Source organism: Neopsephotus bourkii, unplaced genomic scaffold, assembly GCF_033783945.1.
Source record: "Neopsephotus bourkii isolate Nb327-2 ecotype Australia unplaced genomic scaffold, CSIRO-AGI_Nbou_v1 NB_1292, whole genome shotgun sequence".
Lineage (NCBI taxonomy): Eukaryota > Metazoa > Chordata > Aves > Psittaciformes > Psittacidae > Neopsephotus > Neopsephotus bourkii.
Window position 1 is genome coordinate 906,864 of NW_026901776.1, and position 24,121 is coordinate 930,984.

General features: G+C 41.9%; 1 protein-coding gene across 1 annotated transcript; it reads right to left on the bottom strand.

The window, feature by feature from the left end:
- Nucleotides 1-414: 414 nt before the first annotated feature.
- Nucleotides 415-23,036, bottom strand: B3GALNT2 (beta-1,3-N-acetylgalactosaminyltransferase 2). Its single transcript, XM_061365686.1, has 12 exons — nucleotides 22,749-23,036; nucleotides 16,880-17,027; nucleotides 15,459-15,559; nucleotides 14,161-14,354; nucleotides 12,775-12,870; nucleotides 8,269-8,379; nucleotides 7,499-7,577; nucleotides 6,062-6,245; nucleotides 4,318-4,443; nucleotides 1,651-1,810; nucleotides 1,203-1,259; nucleotides 415-840 (listed from the first exon to the last, which is right to left on the bottom strand). Exons 1-12 carry the CDS (start codon nucleotides 22,849-22,851, stop codon nucleotides 706-708), a joined length of 1,494 nt encoding a protein of 497 aa, XP_061221670.1. The 5' UTR covers nucleotides 22,852-23,036; the 3' UTR covers nucleotides 415-705.
- Between the last annotated feature and the right edge of the window lie 1,085 nt (nucleotides 23,037-24,121).

The following is a 24,121-nucleotide window of genomic DNA, read 5'->3' on the forward strand; positions in this document are numbered from 1 at the left end:
TACGCTGTTAACATACCACACTATAAAGTCCTCAGCATACTGCAAGGCATTACTGATTACCTTGCATTCTTCCATGTGCTTCAATCTTTCTTTACTTCCCTTTGTGTACCCTCAGACTCATATCTAAACACCACAGTGAGCTATCAGTAATCCCTCCTAATCAGGACAAGTTTGCAGTACTTGAAGATTTGGTATAAGCAAACTTTGATACTGTTTTTATCTAAAATGACAACAATATAAACAACTAAACATAAATCCTAACCCCTAGCTGTCCCAGCCCCTCACACAGCACAGGACTGGCTGCAGCAGTTCTCATCCAGGGCCCTGGTGTGGAGCACAGCTCTCCACTGGAGCCTGGTACATCTCTACACTGAGTTAAATCAGTAGTACTTTAATTTATAAAAGACAGGCTAGTTGGCATTCTAATGTGCATTTATTAATTACAAGTAGGTCTTTGACTTCATATAAAAAGGAAATTTTTTATCTTAAACATTTTGGTTTTTGTCAGATCAACACCTATACAATAGAAAATTAATAGTATCAGTCCATTTGTAATTATCAAAAGGGATGTGCAAATATTGTAATACTTTAGTTGAAAGCCAACATTAAAAGATACCTTAATACTCCTTATTGTTCCAAGAATGAATCCAAATGTACACTTTTCCATGATCATTATATGCTACCCTGTTTTCCAAGGCAAATCCATCATCTCTCCTCACATCTACAAGGGTCTCCACAAAGTTCCTTTAGTCTCCAGAGCTCTCTCAGTTCCTGGGGAGAGTACTGTGGGGAAGACAGCATGCCACTCTCACAGGTCTTCTCACATAACCAGAGACTATCCTGTTTGTTAGAGAGAGAACCATTTCAATTGTTTTTCTTACAAATAATTTAGTCTTCAAAAGTCTTTACTTCTGAGAATCAGGTTTTCATTGTGTCTAGCACCAAACTTTGGACACAGAGGTCACCAGCTCGAGGTGTATGTATGTATGTCCCTCTCTGATCTGCTATTTGGAGCATGAGGGGTTTGTGATTTTAATTTTTTTTTCTTTTAAATTCCTCTGAACAATTTTCTGGATTTTAATCCAATTGCTTTTATTTATTTATTTTTAATTAAAAAAAAATACTAATTTCCCTATTTCATGCTACCTGGAGCAACAGGCATGTTCTCTTTCCAAAAGCGCAGGGAATTTCTTCAGACTTACTTGATATCGCTTAGGTCCTACAGCTGCCATCCAGATGCCCATACTCACATCTTCACCCTGAGATGACACATTATGATAAACCATACAGATATTAGCACCAGGAAAGCATGAGGCATGCCTTTGTAGTTACCTTTTTTTTACTGCTGGTACATGATGCAATTTATCCTAATTCACAAAAAGCTATGTCTGTATATTTTAGAGGTGTTAAATTAATCCTCCCAGCTTTCCTCTGAAAATACACTGTTCTTAAGAGTATTACAGCTCCAGAGGTTCTCAGTCCAGCATAGTTGTGCTTTGACCTACAACAGACACAAAGCGTAGCAACCAAAAGCACTGCAAAAAGCCAACTAGGACAACCCAACACAAACACTTGAGCAGTGTTCTTTCCTACTCATACAGTATGCATGCTGCTCCACAGACAAGTTTAAGTGAACCAATGTTTTCCTACCTGGTATGTCTTTAATCTTTCAGAGTTGCTTGCCAGCCACTGAACAATGTCTTTGGAGATGACATAGCCAGATCCACAAGCAAAAGCTGGGTATGCAGGGCTTGGGTACTCCAGCTCTTGCCATTTCCCAGTACGATCAACCGCCCAATTCAGTCTGAAACTGAAGACCATGTTAGCCGTGAGATGCTTAGACAAACCTATGAACACTGCTAACAACTGAAGTAATATTGATGATAAACAATAGTAACAGGAAGAAGCAGAAGGTGATTATAATTCCTAGCCTTAGTTCTCCAGAGCACCCATGTAATCAAACACAACAGCTTTAAGTGTAACTATTGTTTGGTCTCAAGTCTTGGGTAAGGATAGAAAGTTCTCAAAACAGAAACAAACACAACACTGACAGGTCTTAAGCATGTCTGCACCTGCTGCTGGGTTTTGATCCAGGTAAGTGCAGGTAGCCTTACCTGTCTTCTGTAATGGCACATCTGTGTGCCTTTGGTTAACCAATACAAAAGTTGGTGCCTCCAGCAGGAGTGCAGTTATAACCATGTTACACATTCCATTTTCCTAATAAGACTAGTGGCTGCTTAAGAAACAGGAAGCAAGGCTAAGTATTGGGGTTTACATATACCTTCTCTAAGCTGTTTTCCGGATGAAACTCAGCAAAGTGGATGATAAACAAAGGCTGCCATCAGAGTTACAAAAAACCTTCCTGGCACTCATCTTCTCTAAGGCAGACTGTACTCGCTACTGGAGGCCTGCAGAAAGCCTGCTGTGCACACTATTCACACTGATTCCCATCCCAGGCAGTGCAGCACAGCTTTAACACCCTGCTGCACCACACAGCACTACGGGCCCTGTTAAACTGCTGTGCCAGGCAGTGAGAAGTGCTCCACTTCTCTTGTTTGGGAACAGGCTGGTGCCATTGCACTCACAGTACTTCACACTCCAGAGCTAGGTGTCATAACTATGCCAATGCAGCAAGTTCTGCCCCTTTTTGCAAACAGGCTGAAGTCATGAGCACAAGCAGAAAAAAGCTTTAGTGAGCTTCTAAGAATTGTCACCTCAGACAACAGCTCCCTAGGGGAGGAACTGCATTTGAGTGGCAGATCTGTTACCAGGCTCCACGTATTCACAGCTGAAGCTGACATATTAAAAGAACCAAGCAGACGAAAGTCAGATCTGATCCCTGAATTCACTTTAGATTCAGTGTCTCTCACTCTGGCATGTCATAGCAGGAAGGGTGCAAACCCCTCCCGACTGAGGGGGTTATACATATATGATATATGAACCTTCTGCTCAGGAAGTTAAGGTCTCCACACACCACAACCAGCTCAGGGAGAAACCAAAAAGCATTTCATTTGTACTTTGCCCCAACGCTCAAGTCTAAATATACAAGATGTCACTGAGTCTAAAGGCAGGAGAGCTTGTAAGGGTCCCCAGAACCACTCAGAAGACACCTGCATACTTGGTGTTGATACAAAAAGCAGAACACACAACCAGAAAACTCTGGCCAAGGAGCGTGCCCATAACAGGCAGCAACACAAAGACAGGGACACCTACCATTGTATGGGTAGGGACACCAGAGAGAAGGAGAGCAATCTCTTTCGTGTCGCATCCTTGGCTCTAACAGCCAAGAACAGAGTTCATAAGAGCTTTCCCTACATCAGCTGGAACAGCAGCCCAGCCAGCTTATACGTGGTGCTATTTTAACTTTTGCAAGTTGGTCTCCACCTTGTCCAGGAGATCCTGACCTTTTAAATGGCTAGAAGGAACCTGCCTCACCCTCACTCTTAGCTTTGTCTTGGGGTAAAATTTAACAGGCACCAGGCACTCAGGGTTTTTCTACAGGCTACAGAACACATGCTCACCACACAGATCTTTGAGATCATCACAAGATAGCCAGCTATTACACACGCACTTCCATACACCTTATTAAATCACCTTATGAATAAGCAACAGTCAGTACCAGATACATGAAGCAAGCCACCTTTAGCAGCAAAGGCCAGCTTTTCTTCAGTAAGCAGATGGCAACAGGGAAAAACATTGAGCCATTGTGCTATACTGAATGCTATGGCAGCATAGCATTTCTGCTCCACTGGATGTTGCAGCAGTGTAGCAATGCATTCTGTGGTTGGAAGGAAAGGAAGAGATGGGCTATTTTGATCCTAGTTATTCACAAGTGTAATACAGGCTGGGAAACTCAATCAAGAATTCATTAATCAGATCTACCATTTCAAATAAAGTGCAGACTATAAAGGCAATTTTGTTTCTCTCATTTATCCTATTTCTTCAAGCCCACCAGAAAAGTTACACTGGCTTCAAAAAAAGTAACATTTACAAGTCTAGTACATACTGGCCTTTTAACATCACTGCTGGAATGCTTTTATTTACTTAAGTACCACAGCAAAAGACAATATGCAATGCATTTTAAAACTAAGTAAGGTATTCAGCAAGTTAACTCATTGTAAAGACACACTCTGGAAAGCTGTTGTAAAGGACTGGTTTCTCTCTTCTGATTTTCAAAGTTTTACACATACAAAAGTCCTGCTTTTTATAACTAGCTTCCATAGACAGAAGAAGAAACCCCACATGAAAACAGACTTAAAGCAGTAAACCATTCACTAAAGATGTGGTATCTCTTAAGTTAAAATAAAAACAACTCACTTCCCCCACCAAATGTTTGGCCTGTCCAATTTTTTCTGCATTATCCTGTTAAAAACAGCCTCCAAATCAATGTAGCAGTCGTCATCTGTCTTCAGCAACAAATCAAAGCTTGTTGACTCAACTGTCCTGTAGCCAAAAAGAAAAGCAATGAGATGCTGAGCTGCAGCCCACAAACTAGTTACACAACAGAACATGCCACAAGGGTTTTTAGGGAAGCATAGGGAGAAGGAATGTTTTTCCTACCCTTGGCTTTTAAATGTTTTCCCTACCGACCAAGGTTGACTAACTACAGAAAGGAGATGCAGCTGCATCCAGTGATGATCTTACAACGTGGATTTATGTATGAGCAGAAGAAAACAAACTTGGAAGTTGTGTTCTCCAAGACAGATGGTGGGTGTACTAATCTGTCTTAAACAGTATTGACCTCAGAGGGGTATGAATCCCTGATGAGCATGGCAGCACAGCTGTTAAAAGCCACCGGCTACATGTCAGTAGCCTGTTCTTCAGGATGAGCCAGTCAGTTCAAGGGCGATACAACTGCAGAAGGTTGTAAGAAACATCTGTGGAAACAACTTGGTACTTAATTCTTCTTCAATAAAGCACCCTTCAAATATGACAAAAGTAATCTTTACCTCTTTGAAACAGTTCAGTATCTGTCATTTGTAAAATACCTAGAACAGATTTAAGATTCTAGGCACTATTCCTGGGTTGATTAAAGGAACATTGTTTTTTTAAGGGTAACTCTTACTAAGAAAGGCATTTTTCCTGAAGCCTTTGATTACTAAATCTTGAAAAATTTGCTAATCTGTAAGAAATGATCACAAAGATCTAAGTCTTGTAATTTAAACTCCCTTTTTAGACCTGAAAGCATGGTTCAGTTTTTCAGTTACATTCACAATCATTAATTTCTTAGATAAGGGCATAATCTTACAAGCGACTAAAACTCTCAGCTATTTCTTCCTCCACAGCAACATCAATTAATTGAAAGAGCTGTCTCAGAGTAATGGAAAGAGTTATAAATTTGAGGTAATGAACTTATTAGATTCAACACAATGTAATACACTGTGAAAATTCTTCCACTCGGCCTTCTGCCCACCTGTACACAAGCTTCCTGTCCTTCCCCTCTACTCAGCACTGGTCATGCCACATCTGGAGTACAACGTGCTGCCTTAGGCACCCCCGCCGTACAAGAGACATGGACAGACTGGATGGAGTGTGCGGCAAAGGGCCACCAAGATGATTAAGTGACTGGAGCATCTCTCCTATGAGGAGATGCTGAGAGTGCTGGGACTGTTGAGGCTGGAGAAGGCTCAGGGAGCATCACCAATGTGTACAAATACCTGAAGTGATGGTGTAAACAGACAGAGCCAGGCTCTTTTCAGTAGTGCCCAGTGACAGGACGAGAATCAAGCAAACTGAAACACTAAGTATACAAACTGGTCAAAAGCAACCCCTTAATAGGTCAAAGGTGCTAGTTTTCAGTCAGAAACAAAAGAAATTTCAAGGAAGCAAAAAAGTTTTCACATCAGGGCTCCTAGAGCAGAAGCCTTGCCAGCGCGTGCTCACCTGAGGCACCAAGGGGCAGCATTCAAGAAATACAGGTCCTATTATGTTACTAATTACATGCCCCCAAAATTGTGAGATACAGATACATATTTCATGGTACCTGTCAGGTGGGTAATGTGCTCAATCACCTTGCCCTACAAACAGCATTTCCAAGAGGAAATACTTTATTTCAACTTACCATCGGTAGAAGTTCAGCAGTTTGGCTGGAACATTTCTGTAAGTGTCAATAACATCTACAAAGACAATATCATCATAGGTGCTGCTTTCTTCCTTCAATAAAGCATCTTCTTTGTCAAGGTTTTTTATGTGACTCGTAAACCTTTCTGGGCGAGTATGGAGGCTTTTCAAAAGAGCATCACCTTCTGAGAGAAACAACACCCATCATTAAACAAAGACGCATCTCTACATTGTATTTCAGATGTTTCTCTCGGATCACACACAACATATTGATAAATGAATCTGAAGAGTGTTCAACTCAACAGGGTTATGAAAATCCTGTAATTTCTGTGAAATGTTAAAAGTTGCAGACTTTTTGTGTAAGGTTTGATACAGAAAATTAAAGTTAAAAAGTATTCTCTAACTTTTCAGTAATGAAAGAATTCAACTTTTTAAGGGTCTTAAATATAAAGAGTTGTCTGGGACTTCCCTATTAACTCTTACTGGTAGAGTAAAAAGGCTGCCATTACATCGATGGCTCCTAAGCATGTCTATCTAGCATAAAAAGAATTAACTCCCAATCAAACAAACAAAAATCTGATGCTAAATATAATCAAATGCACATTGCTTTGATATAGCATGGGTAGCCCCGGCTGAACCGCACCACAGAACTGACTGCTGGCAGAAGCTAAAAAACACCAAACATTGCGGGAATACTAAAGTTGTTGTAAGGAGATAGTTTGTGGTATTGAAGAACTTTGTGAATAAGGGCTCTAGCACACCTCAGTTTAGGTTCCTACACAGATAAGAAGACAACAGATTGCCCAGTTGTATCTGCCAGGTCATGGGAGTAACGCTTCTGTTGGCTCAGATGGACTGACATGGATACATCTCCTCTAGTGCTATGTGGCTGAAATCTCAGGCATTGGAAAGGGCTTCTATGGAGTCTCTGAACATTCTGCTAAAAGCGTGTAAAATACCAACAAGGGTGGAAAAGCAGACTATGCTAGGTAGTCACTGTCTGTCTGTCAGTAGTTAACATTAAGCTTCACAACACAGTACTTCTAGCAGCAGTAGTAGGACTGGGAAAAGTGTGAAAGTTATCAGGGAAAGATTTCATTGCACAATCTTTTTTAACTTGGGCCTGGGTAACAAAAAGAAGGACAGAGAAGAGAGTCTAGATTAAAAAAAAAGATATTTCTATTAAAAAGACAAAGGGCTGCAAGTCAGTCGGCATGGCCAACAAAGAGGAAGCAAAGAAACCACATCAGGACATTGACATTAGACATAACACCACCATCCCTTTCCCCCCCAAAATGCAAAGAAATTAATTGTTTCTACTAGAAGAAAACAAGATGATCAAGTTCATAGAGATAGCACAAATTTTACCTAAGAAATATAACTTAAAGCTCCTGTTTTATATTAACATCAAATGCGATGCTACATTTTGTAGACTTACCTTGAATAGTGTAGATAAAACCCCCTGCTATTCCCTCCACGCCTTCTGTGAGCTCATGTGGCAGTGACCCTTCCCCTGCCTGCCAGGGACAGATAAAGGGAAAGAAAAAAACTCAGTTCATCTCTCATTACTGATCTGTTTTTCCCCGCGGTTTGAAGGTGTGACGTTTTCTGCACCTAACAATTAAATTCACTTAAAGCTCTTCCGGTTTAGGTACCTGCATAATGGAAGACTTGGGCTAACATTTTTAACTGTAACGTTTTGTGGCATTGTTTGAAGTTTCATCTAAAACCAGCGGTCTCACTGACAGTTTTAGAACAATGGTTCCAAAGCCAAGGTCAGAATGTAAAGTTATTTACAGTTAATGCTAAGTTACAACAGCACAGCATGTTTAAGCAAGCAATGTTTTGACAGGAAGAGAGACACACTGCCAAAAAGCAAAAAACCAGGCTTAATTTCATCAGTTGGGAGTACAGCACAGGATTTTCGACCCACATTTTGCCATCTGATACACTGATACTGCTCCACACCTGACAAAGACAACAGATGAACTTTACTCCCTTCAAATGAAAAGAAAATGCCACTTACTAGCATAGTTTTTTGCATGCCCCTGTCCTTTCCCCAGGCAAAGCAAATTTGCCCTCTAAGACAACAGAAGAAGGCCAACTGAATTAACAATTTACAGAGTCATACAGGAAAGTGAAATGCTAAATACCCAAGACTTGTAAGTAAAATAGAAGCATGGTGAACGGGAAAGTGATGTGACTCACGGTAATGACTCTGAAAACACCCCCTCCATCATTCACCGCCACTTTATGAAGGTTTCTTGAAACAAGACCCTGAAGATCCTGGCTTTCCCACACAATGGTACCTTCAAAACTCTGGTAAAAGAGAAAAACGCTGTTATGCAGCTATTCAACGACTTCAAAGGATGAAAATCAAACAGTTTGGGGGGTTTATTTTAAAACAGTCAGCTTGGTGAAAGTTATAGCCTGAACGCACAGCGTAAGGTATTTTTATTGAAGTGTAAGTAAAACAAGCTACACATGAAAGAAATACATCTGTGAAACTCAGTAACACGTAATCATGCTTTTAAGACTAATCATGAATCTCTGTATTGGGAACATTAAACTTTTAACAGAAGCCTACTGTAAAAGGCTTTGGATTTTTAACTTCACTAAGATGGCATTTAAAGATGACCTGAAGTGAAATTTAAAAATCAACTACAAAATCTGGTGTTACAAAGAGAATACGTTAAAACAGATCTGGAAATAAGTGCAGCTTTTTAGTTATCTGCCAAAACCAGAGATCAAGAGACTCAATCCTGACATCAGCAAAACTCAAAGGAAAATACAGCCACCTTTATCCTGGCAAAGCTGTCACAAGCTACTGTAGGAGTCACAGAACCCTGACCTCCTGTCTTGGGAAAGAAGAAAGACGAGTGAATAGATTTAAAACTTTCTGGGTTTAACTATCTATTTAAGTTATGTCACTCCATGGTTTGTGTGGATAGATGGATAGATAGATAGATAGACAGATAGATAGATAGATATACACACAAGAATAAGACCAAAAGTTCTTGCACTTTAAAGCATTTCACCTCAACTTGCAACTGATGCAGCTAACAGTCCAACTATTACCCATTTTATGTAAGACTTTCCTGAAGACCCCTGAGAACACGTGAGGGGACAGGAGCTATGTTGTACAGGTAAGAGTACTGGTAGTATTACGATTTCTTAAAAGCAATTTCACCCTTACAACCAGGTCGTACAGACTCGGTGCAGGGTGATCATCCCCTTGACTGCTAGGTGAGCACATTCCAATTTGTTTCTCCAATTTCACAGGAAGAACACCAGTAGCTAGTGTGGACCTTGGAACAGAGAAATAACTGGTTTCAACTATTTGTAGACACATTTCTGTTGCCGTAGGAAGTCTGTTTACTTGTACTGACCTCTCAGCTCTTCTCCATTTCAGCTTCCTTGTGCTCCAAAAACCTTCTCCAGAAACTCCCCAGTTACTGACATACCATTAAGTTTAGCTCAGATTTCAGCTCAATTCATTGTTTTCCTCTAGAAGTAGGTCTTAACATTTGCAGCAGTCTCGGTATATAATGCCAGCTGCATATTTCAGAAGTCTCCCATCTATTATTTATAATGCCAGCTTTACAAACACATAATACAGAGAGCTGGTCAGTGTTTATTCAAGCCTGACTTGCATGCTCAGTATCTTCCCCTTGTTTGTTTAATTACCTATGAGTTACCAAAACAAATGGACCACTACTGAATTTTTTTTGGTTGCAGAACCCCTTAATACCCTGCACAGTAAAACCCCAAAGCTCAATTTCTCTATCTGCAGAGGCTGTCATCTCCCATTCCAATGTTTTTTGCTGCAGGGACTAGGCTCTCATCTCACTTCCCTGCCCTGTTTACACACACAGCCTTTGGCAAACTGTTTAGTGAGCCTGAGACTCCTTTCACTTAGCAACCAGAAACATTAGAATTCTCACCACTGACTATCACTGATACTGACTTCAAACCTGTGCCATGAGTCTTAGTCAGTTATTATCAGTGAACCTCAGTGCAAGGTGTCCTAAGGCTGCAAACTATCGTATTTTCCAGGTTGAGAGACTTGTAAGCAAATTTTCTAATGACTTTAGCCTTCAGCTGTTCTTACTCTAAGCTGCTTACTAAGTAAGCTGAGGCCTGAACATGCTTAAAGTAAAAGAAATAGTGGCACACCTGAGACTACATCATCTGATTTTCCCCACTCAAATTCCAGCCTTGTTGCTGCCAGAGCGCAGTGGCATTTACAGTGAATACCGAACAGGTGTACTGACATAATGCAGACCTGTCAAACTCCTTTCCTAATGTCAAACGGTGCTTTGCTTTTGGTTGTTCCAACTACTCCCCTTTAGCAATACAGAGCATGCATAGTACAGAGCCCCATTTTCATGCAAGCAACCCATGGCTTTTTGACAGAGTGAGTGCATTGCTAAGACTTGGCTGTAAGAGCCCCTGTGTGAGTTTTAGTTATCTGCTAGTGGTTCTGCTTTTCTGCGCTTTCAGTCATTCCAAAACCGAATGATCGATTCTGTCTTTGACAGTCTGGCTTGCCAGATGCTTATTCTAATGCTGCATTTCCCTTCCTTTCCCCAAGCAACAGAAAGAGCAGCACTTCAGCTGGAAGATGAATGACACTCTTCAGCAGTCTGTACAACCCATTATTTCTTGAAGGTGAAAAGGCAGAGAATAGATGTCTCAGAAACCATCTTACAACAATTAAACAGTTCACTAAATTTATTGCTCTCAAGCAAGTAGATAGGAACACGTGGGCATTCTATCTCCTCTGAATCATCTTGTACGGTTCAGCATCCTAAGTATCGCAGGAGACTACATGCTGTGCATAAGTCCTATTAATCTACATTAGAAACATCATGTTATTCTGTAAGCATTCAGTGCATGACACGTATCAGATTAAGGAAGCCCACACAAAGAAATATATGAATACTAATATCCCCTTTCCAAATGAAATACTTCCCATCTGCCTCTCAGGAAAATGGCAATCACTTATAGCAAAATTACAACCGCCTAGAATGCTAGTGTATCAGAACAAAGTCTTACAGGGAAAAGGCTTACATGTTAAACTACCAAACCACTAGCTAACCAATACTCTATTTTAAAAGAGGCAAAAACCCTGAATCATTTTGATATCAAATTAGATTGTCAAACATACAGCACAAAATACTGCAAGAGGTCTGTTCACCCGAAAGGTCTCCTGCCAGGATAACAAACATGCACAGTATTCAGTAAAAACTGGTTCAGATGAGAAACCAGATAATCAGCTGCTGATGCACCCTAAAAAGAGCAGGTTTCCAAATGCATTCATTCTTACCCAGGGGAATAAAGCAGGGATTAATCTGGCCCCAAATTTCCTCTCCTCTCGTGGTCCATTCTTTCATAAAACACTTGATTTCTGGCATAAGAGAACAACCCAGACCCAAAGACAACTTACAGAAATAGCAGCAAGGATCCAGTCATATGGGAGAACATTTAAGTGGAGGGAAACAGCCTAAAATGGCAGCTGATGTATTTAGTGAGGCATCACTGGTCCACTGGGATCCTTGTACCTGGGAGTGTCTGCTGAACTAGAATTTTCATTCTAAATCAACTTGTATTCATTAAATGTTCACTGTAACAATATCATTTTTTTCCTACCTATATTCTATTTCTTCAGTGTTTAATCACTTTCCATCCTAAGCAGGCACAAGTAGATTCTATATCCCTATAACAAAACCCTTCAGTGTTTAATCACTTTCCATCCTAAGCAGGCACAAGTAGATTCTATATCCCTATAACAAAACCCTTCAGTGTTTAATCACTTTCCATCCTAAGCAGGCACAAGTAGGTTCTATATCCCTATACCAAAACCCTGCTCTTGGACTGCATCCCCAGTCCCAAAGAGGTTTAAAAAAAAAAAGACCCTGCCTTGTTACTTTAGGTAGCTGTATCTTAGGACAAGCAAGAACATTAACACTCATTACTGACCAAAAAGCAGTTTTCTCCAAAATTTCTGAGGGGGCCCCCCATTAAAAACAAACAACGCACTTCTGCCGAAGGATGTTGACAAGTTTTGAAACTCCAAATGTCAGTCTTCTGTGCAACACATACCTCCTCTAGTACATTACAGATGGACCCTCCTAAAGATCTTGAAGTTCTAAACTCTTGCTTCTTTGCATGGTTCAATGAACAAAAAAATCCTCACTTGTGCATCCACAAAAGGAACAACCAGTAGCCCTCAGTAACAGCTTTTTTAATTACAACTGTTCAATACCATAATTCCAACCATAACACACATCATCTTGCTGTTATCGGAAGGAGTAACCCCTTTTCCAGCTGTTCTCTAAAAATCTGCGCCATCTTCCCCTCCTCATCTTGTGTACTAATGTATGAAAAAGCAGGAGGGGGAAAGAAGTGTGTCATTCTCTGGTAAATGCTTCCACAGAATTGAACCAGGCACAATTTTCACTCAAACTGAAAAAGTTGCTGAAATTGCTACTATTTGTCAATGTAATTTTTAAATTGATTTGTATTTTTCAGGCTTTTGCTTTGAAAACTACTGGTGATAATGAGGTGGGGAAAAAGAAATTCTGATTTTCAGCATATCCCCTCGGCTAACATTCCAGAGGTCTTCATTTGCCCTTTTCTGCCTCATGCAACGGCCAGTTTTATCAGTCTCTCCAGCTGATTTAAAAGGACTGCAGGCAGTTCTGCACACACCTCTGGCAAAATGAACTGCTCCACCGGCTTGTACCACAATTTGTTCACTTGCACTCCACAGCTTGGCGGACTAAAGCGAGCACTGAAGAGAGCTTCCTGCGAACAACAGAAAAGAAAAAAAACCAGCCAAACAAAACACATTAAAAGTGCTGTGAGATTATGCAAATCTTGATCATCTCAGTTACAATGGAAGGAGGCTCATTGATTGTATAAAGTTTACTGAAAGTTTTATTCACACAACAGTCTCAGACTCCACAGAATTCAAGTATTGGGTTGATATGGTGGAAGCAATCAACAATGGAACAAAAGTGCAAGTTCAGCTAGAATCCAATCAACAGAACACATCACTTGGAACACTCAGACTCGTCTTTGTTTACAGACTTCCTGCCTTCTGTTTAAACAGCTGACTACTATTAATTGCACTGGAGGATTAACTGACCCCTAAAACCTAATTGCTACTATATTATGTAGGCCACCAAATGGCTGAAAAGATTCTGCACCAGACTGCATTGTCAGACTCACAGTCTTCAGAAAACAGTCTCCAAGCACTCCTATGATACTAATTTTTTTCCTTCACTGGAATTAAAAAGGTAATACAGATCAAGTTATTAGGCTCTCAAGGTTTAGAATTCTAACATTTAGCAAACATAAACCTGATTAAAATATACTTTTTTTTTCCTATTATAAACCGTATTTCAGTATACTTTCTATACTTCATTCTAATTATTAGCTTAAATTTAAACCTCCTTCTACTGTAGCATAGCCAGAAGTCTTGAAATTAGCCTATCAAGTTACTGGTAGAGATAAATGCAATATACCAAATGCATCATACCCAAGTAATTTTTTTTTCCTCCAGGTTAGCACTAAGCTATTCTATCAAATCCGTAACAGTTTGGGAATGGGAGGAATTATCACCAAAGTTTGATTATTACCTGTAAATAATAACAGTTTCTAGAAACCTCAAAATGTCTTGCCAGAAGCCACACAAGAAAAAGTTACAGCTCTCCTGCATCTCTCTGCTTGAAGGCACCAAACGTGTCTTTCTGCTGATGTGTTTTAAATATACTCAACAGATTAATTTTTATTCCTTAATACCTATCAATACTTTAGAACCTCAAACACAATCAAAACTGTGTCTCTGCATCAAATGTAAGTGTTCTTTAAAAAAAGCAATAAAATTAACTCATAGCATTTCATCTTTTCCTCATCCGGGATGTGTGTGAAATAAGAATTTGCAATGCAACAGAAAGAAAGTGTTATTCATATGCTTGTCAGTTAAATACTTCTCTTTTAATAACCAATACAGCATGTCACTTTCTGTAAGAATTTAATCCACACTAAAGTGACAACATGCTTTAGTCCATTTTCAAAAGAAAACTACAATACCTCGTGTTCTGCCTGGTACAGCTTTACAGTAATGTTCCTCTGGAATCCCACTCCATCAGCCTCATAAAATACCCCAAGACTGGTAATGACAATGGGGTAAAGTACACGAAAGTTCACACTGACAATTCTGTCTTCAGATAGCTCAGAAGGTACATCCTCAGGGAGACTGAACGCTTCAATTTCCTGATTCAAAACTGTATGAAAGAGAAAGGACAGGGGTAATGTGAGAAGACTTCTGGGTCTTTAAAACTGGATACGCATGAAGCACATTGGATACATGCAAAGCATTCCAATTAATGAGCATGGCTTGCAAATGCACAAGGATAATCAAATGCTGGAGAAGAATAAAATACAACTGGCTGCAGACTGCGGAAAGGAGAAATTCAGAGCGATGCAGCAATGTGCAGGCTACCAGCAATTGCAAGTCAATGTCTACATATCCACAAAGACAATATTAGAAACACAATATATCCAGAGTGAAGACAAAAATTCTATTTGCCTGCATGAATACCTGTATATTAGCACATTAAAATAACTGTTCATCAAAATGGCATACACCTTCACTTAATTCTGCTGCCTGCTTTTTGGCATGATTTCCCCCCTCAACCCTGAGGTACCATTTATTCTCTGGAGATTGGTTAAGCAGTGGATGTTGACATTCGAAGAGAAAGTAACAGAAGTTTCATTTTATGGTGAATCATGGCTCAGAGTACCAAACAGTCCTAAGTTACCTTGCAATTAAAGAGCAAAAATAAAATAAAAACTAAAAGGTGACAGAAAGAATGTACAATTTTAATCATGATTTTTTTTATATGTCAGCAATTAATATTTTCCCCATGGGACATTTAATTTTTTTCTCTCTAGAGCAGAATCTGAAAAATCGATCAGCCAGGCTCGCTTAGAATTCACTTTGTCACCAGAGAAGTCCATCTGACACTTGAGACTGGTGCCTCACTACTTTCTTCACATATGACACTATGCCAGGTCATTCTGATTCTCTTCAACCCCATTTTATACAGAGATCAGGTAAAAATGTATGTTTTATGAGAGTTCCCCAATGCAAGGAAAATGCAGATCCATTAGAAGTCAATGGCCTCCCCCTTCACACCCCCAAAGATCTCTCCCTTTTACACCTGCACAGGGTACTTACAGGAAGATTATGCAACAGCTAAGACAGCAAGTTCTAGATGGCATTTATTTTGAAGCCTGGCTGCCTCAGTTAAGCAACCAAACTACTCTCAGAAAAGATGATTAGTTCTAGTTCAGATCATAGTATTTTTAAAAGGTAACTGCTATACCTGGGTTACTGATGTTCAGAAGTTTGCAGGAGTAGGGGTCTTCTCGGTCCTCCACTGGCACAGCACAACCATGTGCACCTATTATAAACTTCACAAGGACACTAAAATAATTTGGTTTTATTAACACCAGTTCTCTTCCCTCCTCCCTCCATCTTCAATAACCTTATTTCATCACAACAGCCTGTCTTTCACAGAATTAAGACTTTGAATGCTTTAGAAATCAGTGGTGAATGTATGCTAAGGAATCATGTGAATCCCCTCTTAGGGGCTCAATTCCAAACCCACATTAGCATTTCACAATAAGAATGCAGGAGGACTGTCAGCTAGGAATGGGATTTAAGACAGCCAGCAAACTACAATAGGAAAGGACCCAAGGCAAAACTGAGGGATCCCAAAGATCTGCCCTTCCCCACCTGGCTTTGTTACTTAACTGAGAGGTGTTTAAATAGTCTGCATTTAAAAGCCAATGAGAAGGAAAAAAAAAAAAAAAGGTAGAAGAAAAAACCAGACACACAGCATCAAAGGAGGAACAAGGACTCCAGACTATCTGTTACAGCGAAACGTCTCAATTTTGGATTGTAGCAAAGCAACAGGTTGCTCTTTGCAGCCCAAATCATGATTGTGTAACAGTCAGGAGGAGACCAAGAAGCAGCACGAAGGGGATCCACCATAGCCTAGCCTTTCACCTACCAGAGCTCCTCCTAGAACTCCATATAAGCTATGAAAGGTGACATTTTTAGATGACTGAAGTAGCTATGCTTCACTCCAAACTGTGTGCTGGCACCAAATTTGAGAACAGTAAATGGCTTTCAGAGCAAGGCAGCCACCAAGATGTGAGGCGTATCAAGATGACAGTTTCCAGGAATGAACTGCAGCAGAATTTTCTCAGCAACAACAGAGCTGTCTGTAGAATGTCAGGTCTAGGCAAGCAATCAGGAAGGGTTCTGCTGGTCACTCACACTGCAGCAGTTTTGTGCACCTGGCTCAGTGAGAAATAAACCTGTACTTTGCAGTTGAGACTGTTCTAAGTTTTTTGTGGTTCTTTCACCAAATGCAATCCTGTCTGCTTTCAAGTATCCTGGACTGCTAAGCATTCCAACTTGTATTCCATACAGAGTGTGCATTGCAACATAGAAGAAGGAAAGTCTTATACATCACTAATGAACAGCAGCAAGTAATTACAAAACAAACAGCAGTGACCAGTCACACAATTACATTTTATTCCTTGCATAAAAAAGTTACAGTCCAGAAGAAGAAACAGTCTCATATGATACTAAGCAGGTAAAAACAAACAAAAAAAAAATCAGAGTGTAAGATGCTCACAAATAAAGCAACAAAGGAAATACTTAAAAAAAACCTATATCAAGATATTTAAGCATTACAGTCTTCCCCCCACCAAATTACAAAACACTAGAAATTACCGTTGGCTCAGTGCAGAATGTTGTTTCAGGTGCTTGAACCAAGTGCTCCTTATAACACTGCGCAGTTCATGATTGTGTCGAGCTGACAAAACACCTACAATAACATCATAATGTTTCAGCTTCCACTGAGGAAAGAAGGCCAGTGGACCTAGAAATATAAAGTGACAAAGATTTACCGAATGCACATATTACCAGGCCTGAGTTGGAAGCAATAATTAAAATGTAACTCAAAAGCAAGAGAAATGGGAACCTGAAACACAACAGGAAGCAAAATTCCTATTGCAATCAGGGAAACATTTTCAACATGCCATAGCCTTCACTAGCAATCTCGGAAAACTTTACTGCCCTGAACCAAGCAAGTCAGCGCAGGTAAGTGACAAAGCTATGAAACTGTGACTCACAAAGGAGGCAAGAACATAAGCCTTGGTTTTGACTGACAGCATCTTTCATTCTTTAAATATGTGCCTGCCTGTCCTATGAACAAACTGTCCCCTGAGAACATGCCCTTGCTGGCCTTCTCTTTCCTACCAAACATCGTGGGCAAGCCACAATGCCCTACTGCTCTCTCTGCAAACTCTTGAGACAGTCTGTTTGCTCCCTGATGCCTCCTCCAGCATGATTTATCCTAAGTTATTTAGGATATTCTCAACTAATCCACTTCATAAGATAAGACTAAAAAGGAACAATACCCCTCAAAAAAAAAAACAACAACCCACACACTCCAGGTTGTCTCTATTATTGAGACTCTGCAATCATATTCCTGGTTTTTCATGCTTTTTTCTTCTGTGCTGCTTTGTGAAAGATCTAAACACAACGGACAGAACTAAACTGGATTCAAAGAATGCTGACACACAGAAAACGAACAAACCAATGAGTAAAAGCAGGTCTTTCCCTCTCTCTAACCTTCTTCACCTTAAGTAATCTGGTATAGCTCATCTGCATTACAGGTTTCTCTGCCAGCAGAGCTACAGGACTCCCCTGTGGCACCTACTTTATACCAGAGGTAAAAAACACTAAGATGCACACCCCTGGTTTCTGCGGGAGCACAGTACTTGAAACAGACAAGCCTTCAAACAAGCTTTTGAACAAGCTTTACAGGTTGAAAGAGGCAAAACCTCTGCAGGCAGAGTCTGGATTCCTCTGTTTTCACAATAGCAGTCCTTTAAAGAAATAGGACAGCAGAGTCCTGAATTGCGAAGTGTAATAACAATATTGATGGGATGATAGTGCTCTAAACACCATTAATGATATAGCACTGGAACACTTCTAGACAAATCTGGGAACGATGGAAAAGCATCAGAAGCATAGACATAAAAGGAATAAACCAAATCCTTTTTGCAACACTGAAAATAATGCCCCCTCCACCTCTTTTTGGGGGGAAGAGGAGCACAGAACTTTATCCTTTGAAAAGAACTCACCAGTCTCTGATCCCATGGAACAAAAAGCCTGCTCCCAGGCTGTTCTACTCAGCAGGCAATTTAGAAGACAATTGGTGAAGACCTTCCTTCAGCCAGAAGCATTGCTTTCCAACCCTGGCAGAACTGGTGCTCTTTGCCACCTACTTCAACGCCAAAACACAACAATGCAGCACCAGTGCTGCTCCTTAGTAGTTTGTAATGTGTCTGGCATCAGTTTACAGAATAACTGCAAACTCTAAAAAGAACCCCAATTCAGTTGGAAAATACTGTCACTTTTGTTGTAGATTGTCAGTTATCTCATGCCCATCAAAGGTGAGGTGATTGTTTTTGTTGAGGATGGCCCACCCCTGGAAACAATGCTATAGTAAGATCTTATAGATGAAGGCTGGGAAACAACCAGCATTTTAAGCTGAACTGCACAGGTACTGCCAGTGCCAAACCTGACCCACTGATGGAAGGTTTCAATTTCCAAGGCCACCAGCCTGTTAGTGTTTACATGCCTACAAAATATGAAATAACTTTGTGACCAAGCATACTACTCCCTGACAGACAGGCTTAACAGACTTCAGACAATTCGGTTTCCTTAAGAAAGTACACATTTTGGGAGAATTTCTCCTTACAGAGCATGGCATCACTTTCAGAGGCCAGCGACTGAAGAAGTACGTGCTGAACCACAGGACAACAGATGGCATAGAAGCAGCTTCTAGAAAATGGTGGGTTTTAATCTGTTGCATAATTATTCACTAGTAAAAGATTGACTGTAATAAAACCAAAAGGGCCAATTCTTAGCTGCCACACACCCCCAGAAATGTAACAGGAATAACGTCTTAAAGGGCATCAGCATCAGCAAAGTAGCAGCATATTACATGGAATGTGTGGGGCTTTCTGATTAGGCACTGTAACTGAAGCCCTACAGTGAGTAATTTCCTAGTCAATAAAACTTATGCCATCAATTAAAGCACACAATTAGCAATGAATCCACCTGGAGTGCTAAAAGCAGGTCCGTCTGTTCCTTCCCAAGTTTCTGAGGTCATTTTATAATTAGCATTTATCTAAGATTTTTACAAAAATTAACTAAAGCTTCCTACCCACAAACTTCCTTTGGATAACACTTGTTTGCAACCAGTTAGACAAGGACTTAAATTAAACCTAAAACCATGTTCTTGCAGAGGTCTTGCTTGGCAACGTGGATTACAGTCCCATTAACTGATGAACAAAAAGAAAGCAGGAGCCACCAAAGTCAGGACACTGAAACAAAGGCCAGTGCCTTTGGTCTTGGAACTGATCCTATTTATTTTTTCCCTTTAAAGAGTACTGCCTACAAAAAAGTGTTCTGTGCCTTCCGTGACACCAAGGTGAAATGGATCAAGAACACAGAGAAAGTCAGAATACTGCACAGGTAGAGAAACAACTGAGGGCCAAAGCATGCAGGCAGACCACAGGCCTTTCACATGGTGTAGTTAAGAAAGTTTTATTAAAGGCAATACTTCCAATAGATGAAGAGAAGTAGATGGAATGGGTGAAGACTGGAACATTGTTTCATCTGACCTACAAACAGCAAAAATGAAATGTTGTCTGAAACAAAGCCTATTTTGCCAGGAGATGTCAGAATCACCTGAATTGCTTTAAACTGGAATAAGGTAATTTAGATTAGATATTAGGGAAAATCTTCACTATGAGGGTGGTGAGGCACTGGCACAGGTGGCTGCCTCATCCCTGGCAGTGTTCAAGGCCAGGCTGGATTGGAGCTTGGAGCAACCTGGTCTAGTACAGGGTCTTCCTATCCAGGGGAGGGTGGCTGGAACTATATGAGCTTTAAGGTATGAATTGCTCAGCTAAAGAAAACAAAGGTTTAGATCAGATATCTTTGATTTCCATGGTTACACCATGGAGGTGTACCTTAAGGAAGAGAAAGACCTTTTAACTGAAAGCCTTAAGAACAGAAGGGCATAAACCAGTTGCAAGTGAGCTTAGGCCAGAAATGAGAAAACATTTCTAATTAAGACAACAACCTTATGGAACAGCTTCTCCCTCAACCCTCACTAAACAAATTTAGGCTGCCCAGCTGCCATTTTAAGATAGAGACCAAGAGTTGCTTATTAGAAGTAGTAAGCAGAATTGATGGTCAGAGATGTCTATTCCAGCCTTGGGTTAGCAAGTCAACAATGTTAAAGTAAACAATCATTAAAACAGGTTATTAACTTTATAACAAATTTCCATTTGTGTACATGTGCATGATGACTACTGAGAGAGGAATTAAACTCCGCTGTTCACCCTGCCTTTGACCTCCACTGGTAGCTAATTTTGCAACTGTTCAACACTGCACAACTACTGAGACACACAGCAATATCAAAGAATACATGAATAATGCATTTTTATGTCACAGCTATTGTAAAACACTGCCCCATGATCAGATTTAGCTTTTATTCACAGCAGTGATTCCAGCTAGAAGGTAATAACGAGGAGCTGGAGCAGTAAGCAAAAAAGATCCCTCAATAATCAAATGAAACAAGACTGGCTTTCTCAGCCAGTACCTGATCTTCCTAAATAGTTCCAGAATCAAGAAGCCTTTTAATAAATAAGGACATTTATTACTCTTGTGTATGAATGCACTGATGTTACTAAAACACTCCAAATAATAACAAAAAAAATATTATACAAAACCCCAGCAGAAATAGAAGAGGTCCCTTAAGCCATTCTCCTTCCCTCTGCCAAGGCAGCTGTAACTACAGCTTGTACATTTGGCGGTACTTTGAAAACTAAGAGGCACTCTTCCTTAAATTATCATGCGAGAATCAGACCGACAAATAGACCACGCATGTACAATATTGAGCATTTTCCTATAAAAGACAAGTTCTCTTTCTGTAAGAGGTATCAGGTTTTCTCTCCTCATGTAAATACATTACACAACAGGTTACAACTAAATAACCCTTTCACAAACAAAATGTGCACTTAGTCTTTCAGTAGTAAAAAAAAACAACACTGAGGTTTTTTAATCCTAATTATCCTAACTTCATCCAAAGCAGCATCGTTTCACAGTAACAAACACAAATGCCAGTAACAACTGCTTGAAACAGTGAATCTCTGAAAAGATCCTTCCCTCCCTTCCTCCCTCCCCAGCTGAGAAACTTCTGGATTTTCTTTAGAAATATTTGTTAGTGGAAAGCACCTTTCTGCATGAAAGGTTATAATGAGAGTCCACATTGCCACTTCCAACTCCAAATTAACACAGTGAAGTTAAAAAAGCAGCACAGTGAAAGATGAGGAACAAACGCAACCAGGCAATTCAAACGTTGTCCTGGCTAACAGGCAGAACTCCTGTTCTTTTACAATTGCGAGCACTACTCATTTGACATGCCATGGCCAGAATACAGACACACAGACACCCGTACAGCTCTGCAGCCTTCAGAACGTGCAAACATACACGATCTTTCACACCTGCATTATTAGTTGCCGCTGGCAATCAGCAGGCTCTTGTTTCCTCACGGTTGCGCACACTGCACAGGGCACTGGCACCCGTAGCAAAGCTGGCTTTGTTGGTGAACATGCTACTGGGTCCCTAGATAGAGTTCTAAGAAGATCTCAAGTAAAAAAACACCATTTATTCCCTGCCATTTTTTTTTCCAGATACCCTGTAGAGTATTCTTTAATGTTGTCAGACAGCACCGATGGGTAGCTGATAAAAGTTGCTGTTCCAACAGATGCCTGTTTCTATGAGGTATGCACACCTGCGGCCTTAAAACTGCAACTCATTTTATGCGGATCACAACTATAGCCCTTCGGGGTCTGATTTCACCAGTGCTGGATCACAACTCATCCTGAGAGTCACTTTCTGCACCTCAGGGGTGTTGAAGACCGCCACAGCAGAGCCGGCACACCGCACAGCGCTGTTCCTAGCACCGGGAAGGGCGCGGCACAAGCGGGATCGGTGGTCGCGGGGGGCATCCATAGCGCAGGAGACGTTCAGAAAGGGCTCAGCCCCACAGAACGCAGCAGCGCACCCTCGACAACCCCGCACCGCGGCCGGTGCCTGCGGTGTGCGCCGCAGAGCCAGCGCGGCTACCCACTGCCCGACGGAACGACCCCGTACCTCACGATGAACCCACGCGGGCGCTGCGGGCTCTCCGGGAGCCGTCCCCCGGGGACTGCCCTCAGGTGCCCGGCAGCCGCAGCCAGACCCGCCGGGAGAAGCGCTGCCCACAGACACACGGCACCGCCGCGGCGCTACGCAGCCCAGGGTCGGCCACGACCTTTTAACTGCCAGAGCCGCTCCTCAGCCCCCTTTCCCCGCGCAGGCCCCGCAGGGTCGCCACCGGCCTGAGTAACTGCCCCAGTCCCGAGTCGCCCCGTTCCTCAGCCCCTCAAGCGCCCAGTCCCGCGACCCCCGACCTCTCCTCACCAGTTTCCCGGTGGCGAGGGAGCCCTGCCCGCCCGGGGTGCCCCTGCCCTACCTGCCGGGTGTCTCCCGGGGCCGCCGGGGCAGCCAAGCAGCAGCCAGAGGTGCACCGCGACCCCGACCGCACAGGGGCACAACAACACCAGCCAGTTTCGCATTGGCCGCCGCCGCAGCCAGCCTCTTCCCTCCGCGCCGGCCTCTGCCCGCGGCGCCGAGGTGACGGGCCGCCTCGGCCGCCTGCGGCTCCTCCCCGCGCCGCCGCTCCCCCAGGCTGGGCCCCTCTGCCCCGCGGCCGCCGGGAGCTGCAGTCCCACCCCAGCGCCGGCGGACAGCGGCAGCGCGGGCGGCGGCGGCGGCCGCCTACAGCCCCCACAATGCCGCGGGGCGGAGCAGCGCGGCCCCGGGAGGCCGAGGCGAGGGGGGCCGGGTCTACCGCGTACGGCGGGGTGGCGGTGGGGGGAGCGGATCGGGAGCGGTGCCTGTCCCGTGGGAAAGCGCTGCGGAAGCGCAGCTTTACCTCACGTTTCAATGGCGGGGAAGCGTAGATGCCGTGGGAGGGGAAGAGTCGCAGGGAACAGCGGCCCGGGCAGAGGGCTCAGGGCCGGGGCCGGGGCACCTCTCTCCCGGTTGAACTTCGTTTCTGCAACACTACGATTATCTGATCAATACCGCTTCTAAAAAAAATCATCGTATAGTAAGTAACAAAGTATCTTTCCAGAACAATCCTTTGCTAATCTAATAAAGTGAAGAGAGTGCTTCACTTCGGCAAAGAACTACAACGGCACTGCAAACTGTTCCTGGAGTGTTTCAGTCCAGCAAGGGACATGCTATTTGACTGGAATTCCAGGAGTGGGGGGATTTTAGACAAAGTGTCTTTAACTGTGGCTGGATCTTGGTCTGGAATTGATAGTAGCGTTCTTCTTGTGGCAGAAGAACATTACAAGATGTTAATTACCCAAGCTAGGTTTCACATATATCTACAGCTGCCACTTTGAGAAGCTGGGTAGCTACGGACTGCAGAACACCATGCTGACTGAAGAGGTTTAAATAGGATTGGGTGGAGGAGAGCATAAACTTAGCACCTTGGGAAGTTACTTGCCTCTGGTCCCTCTGAACACATATAGCAAAGAGAAATGTTTCCTTGGACACCTGTAGGATGGATCTACCTGAAAAAGTTATGTGGGTAAATAAGCAGAGGCTTCTCAGAAGTTAATGTATAAACTAGAAGTTTATATGTATTAGGTGCAAGGCTTAAACAAATGCTTGTTGATGCTCTTCTATCAGAAACACATAATTTAATAATCAAACCTGACATGTATGAAGTATAATTGAAAGAAAGGATTGAGGTTTTATGAAAAGAAGACTAAAATCTGTTTTTTTAAATCCCCAACTCATAAGAAGTCTTTGGAAAATGCCTGAAGTCCTCTC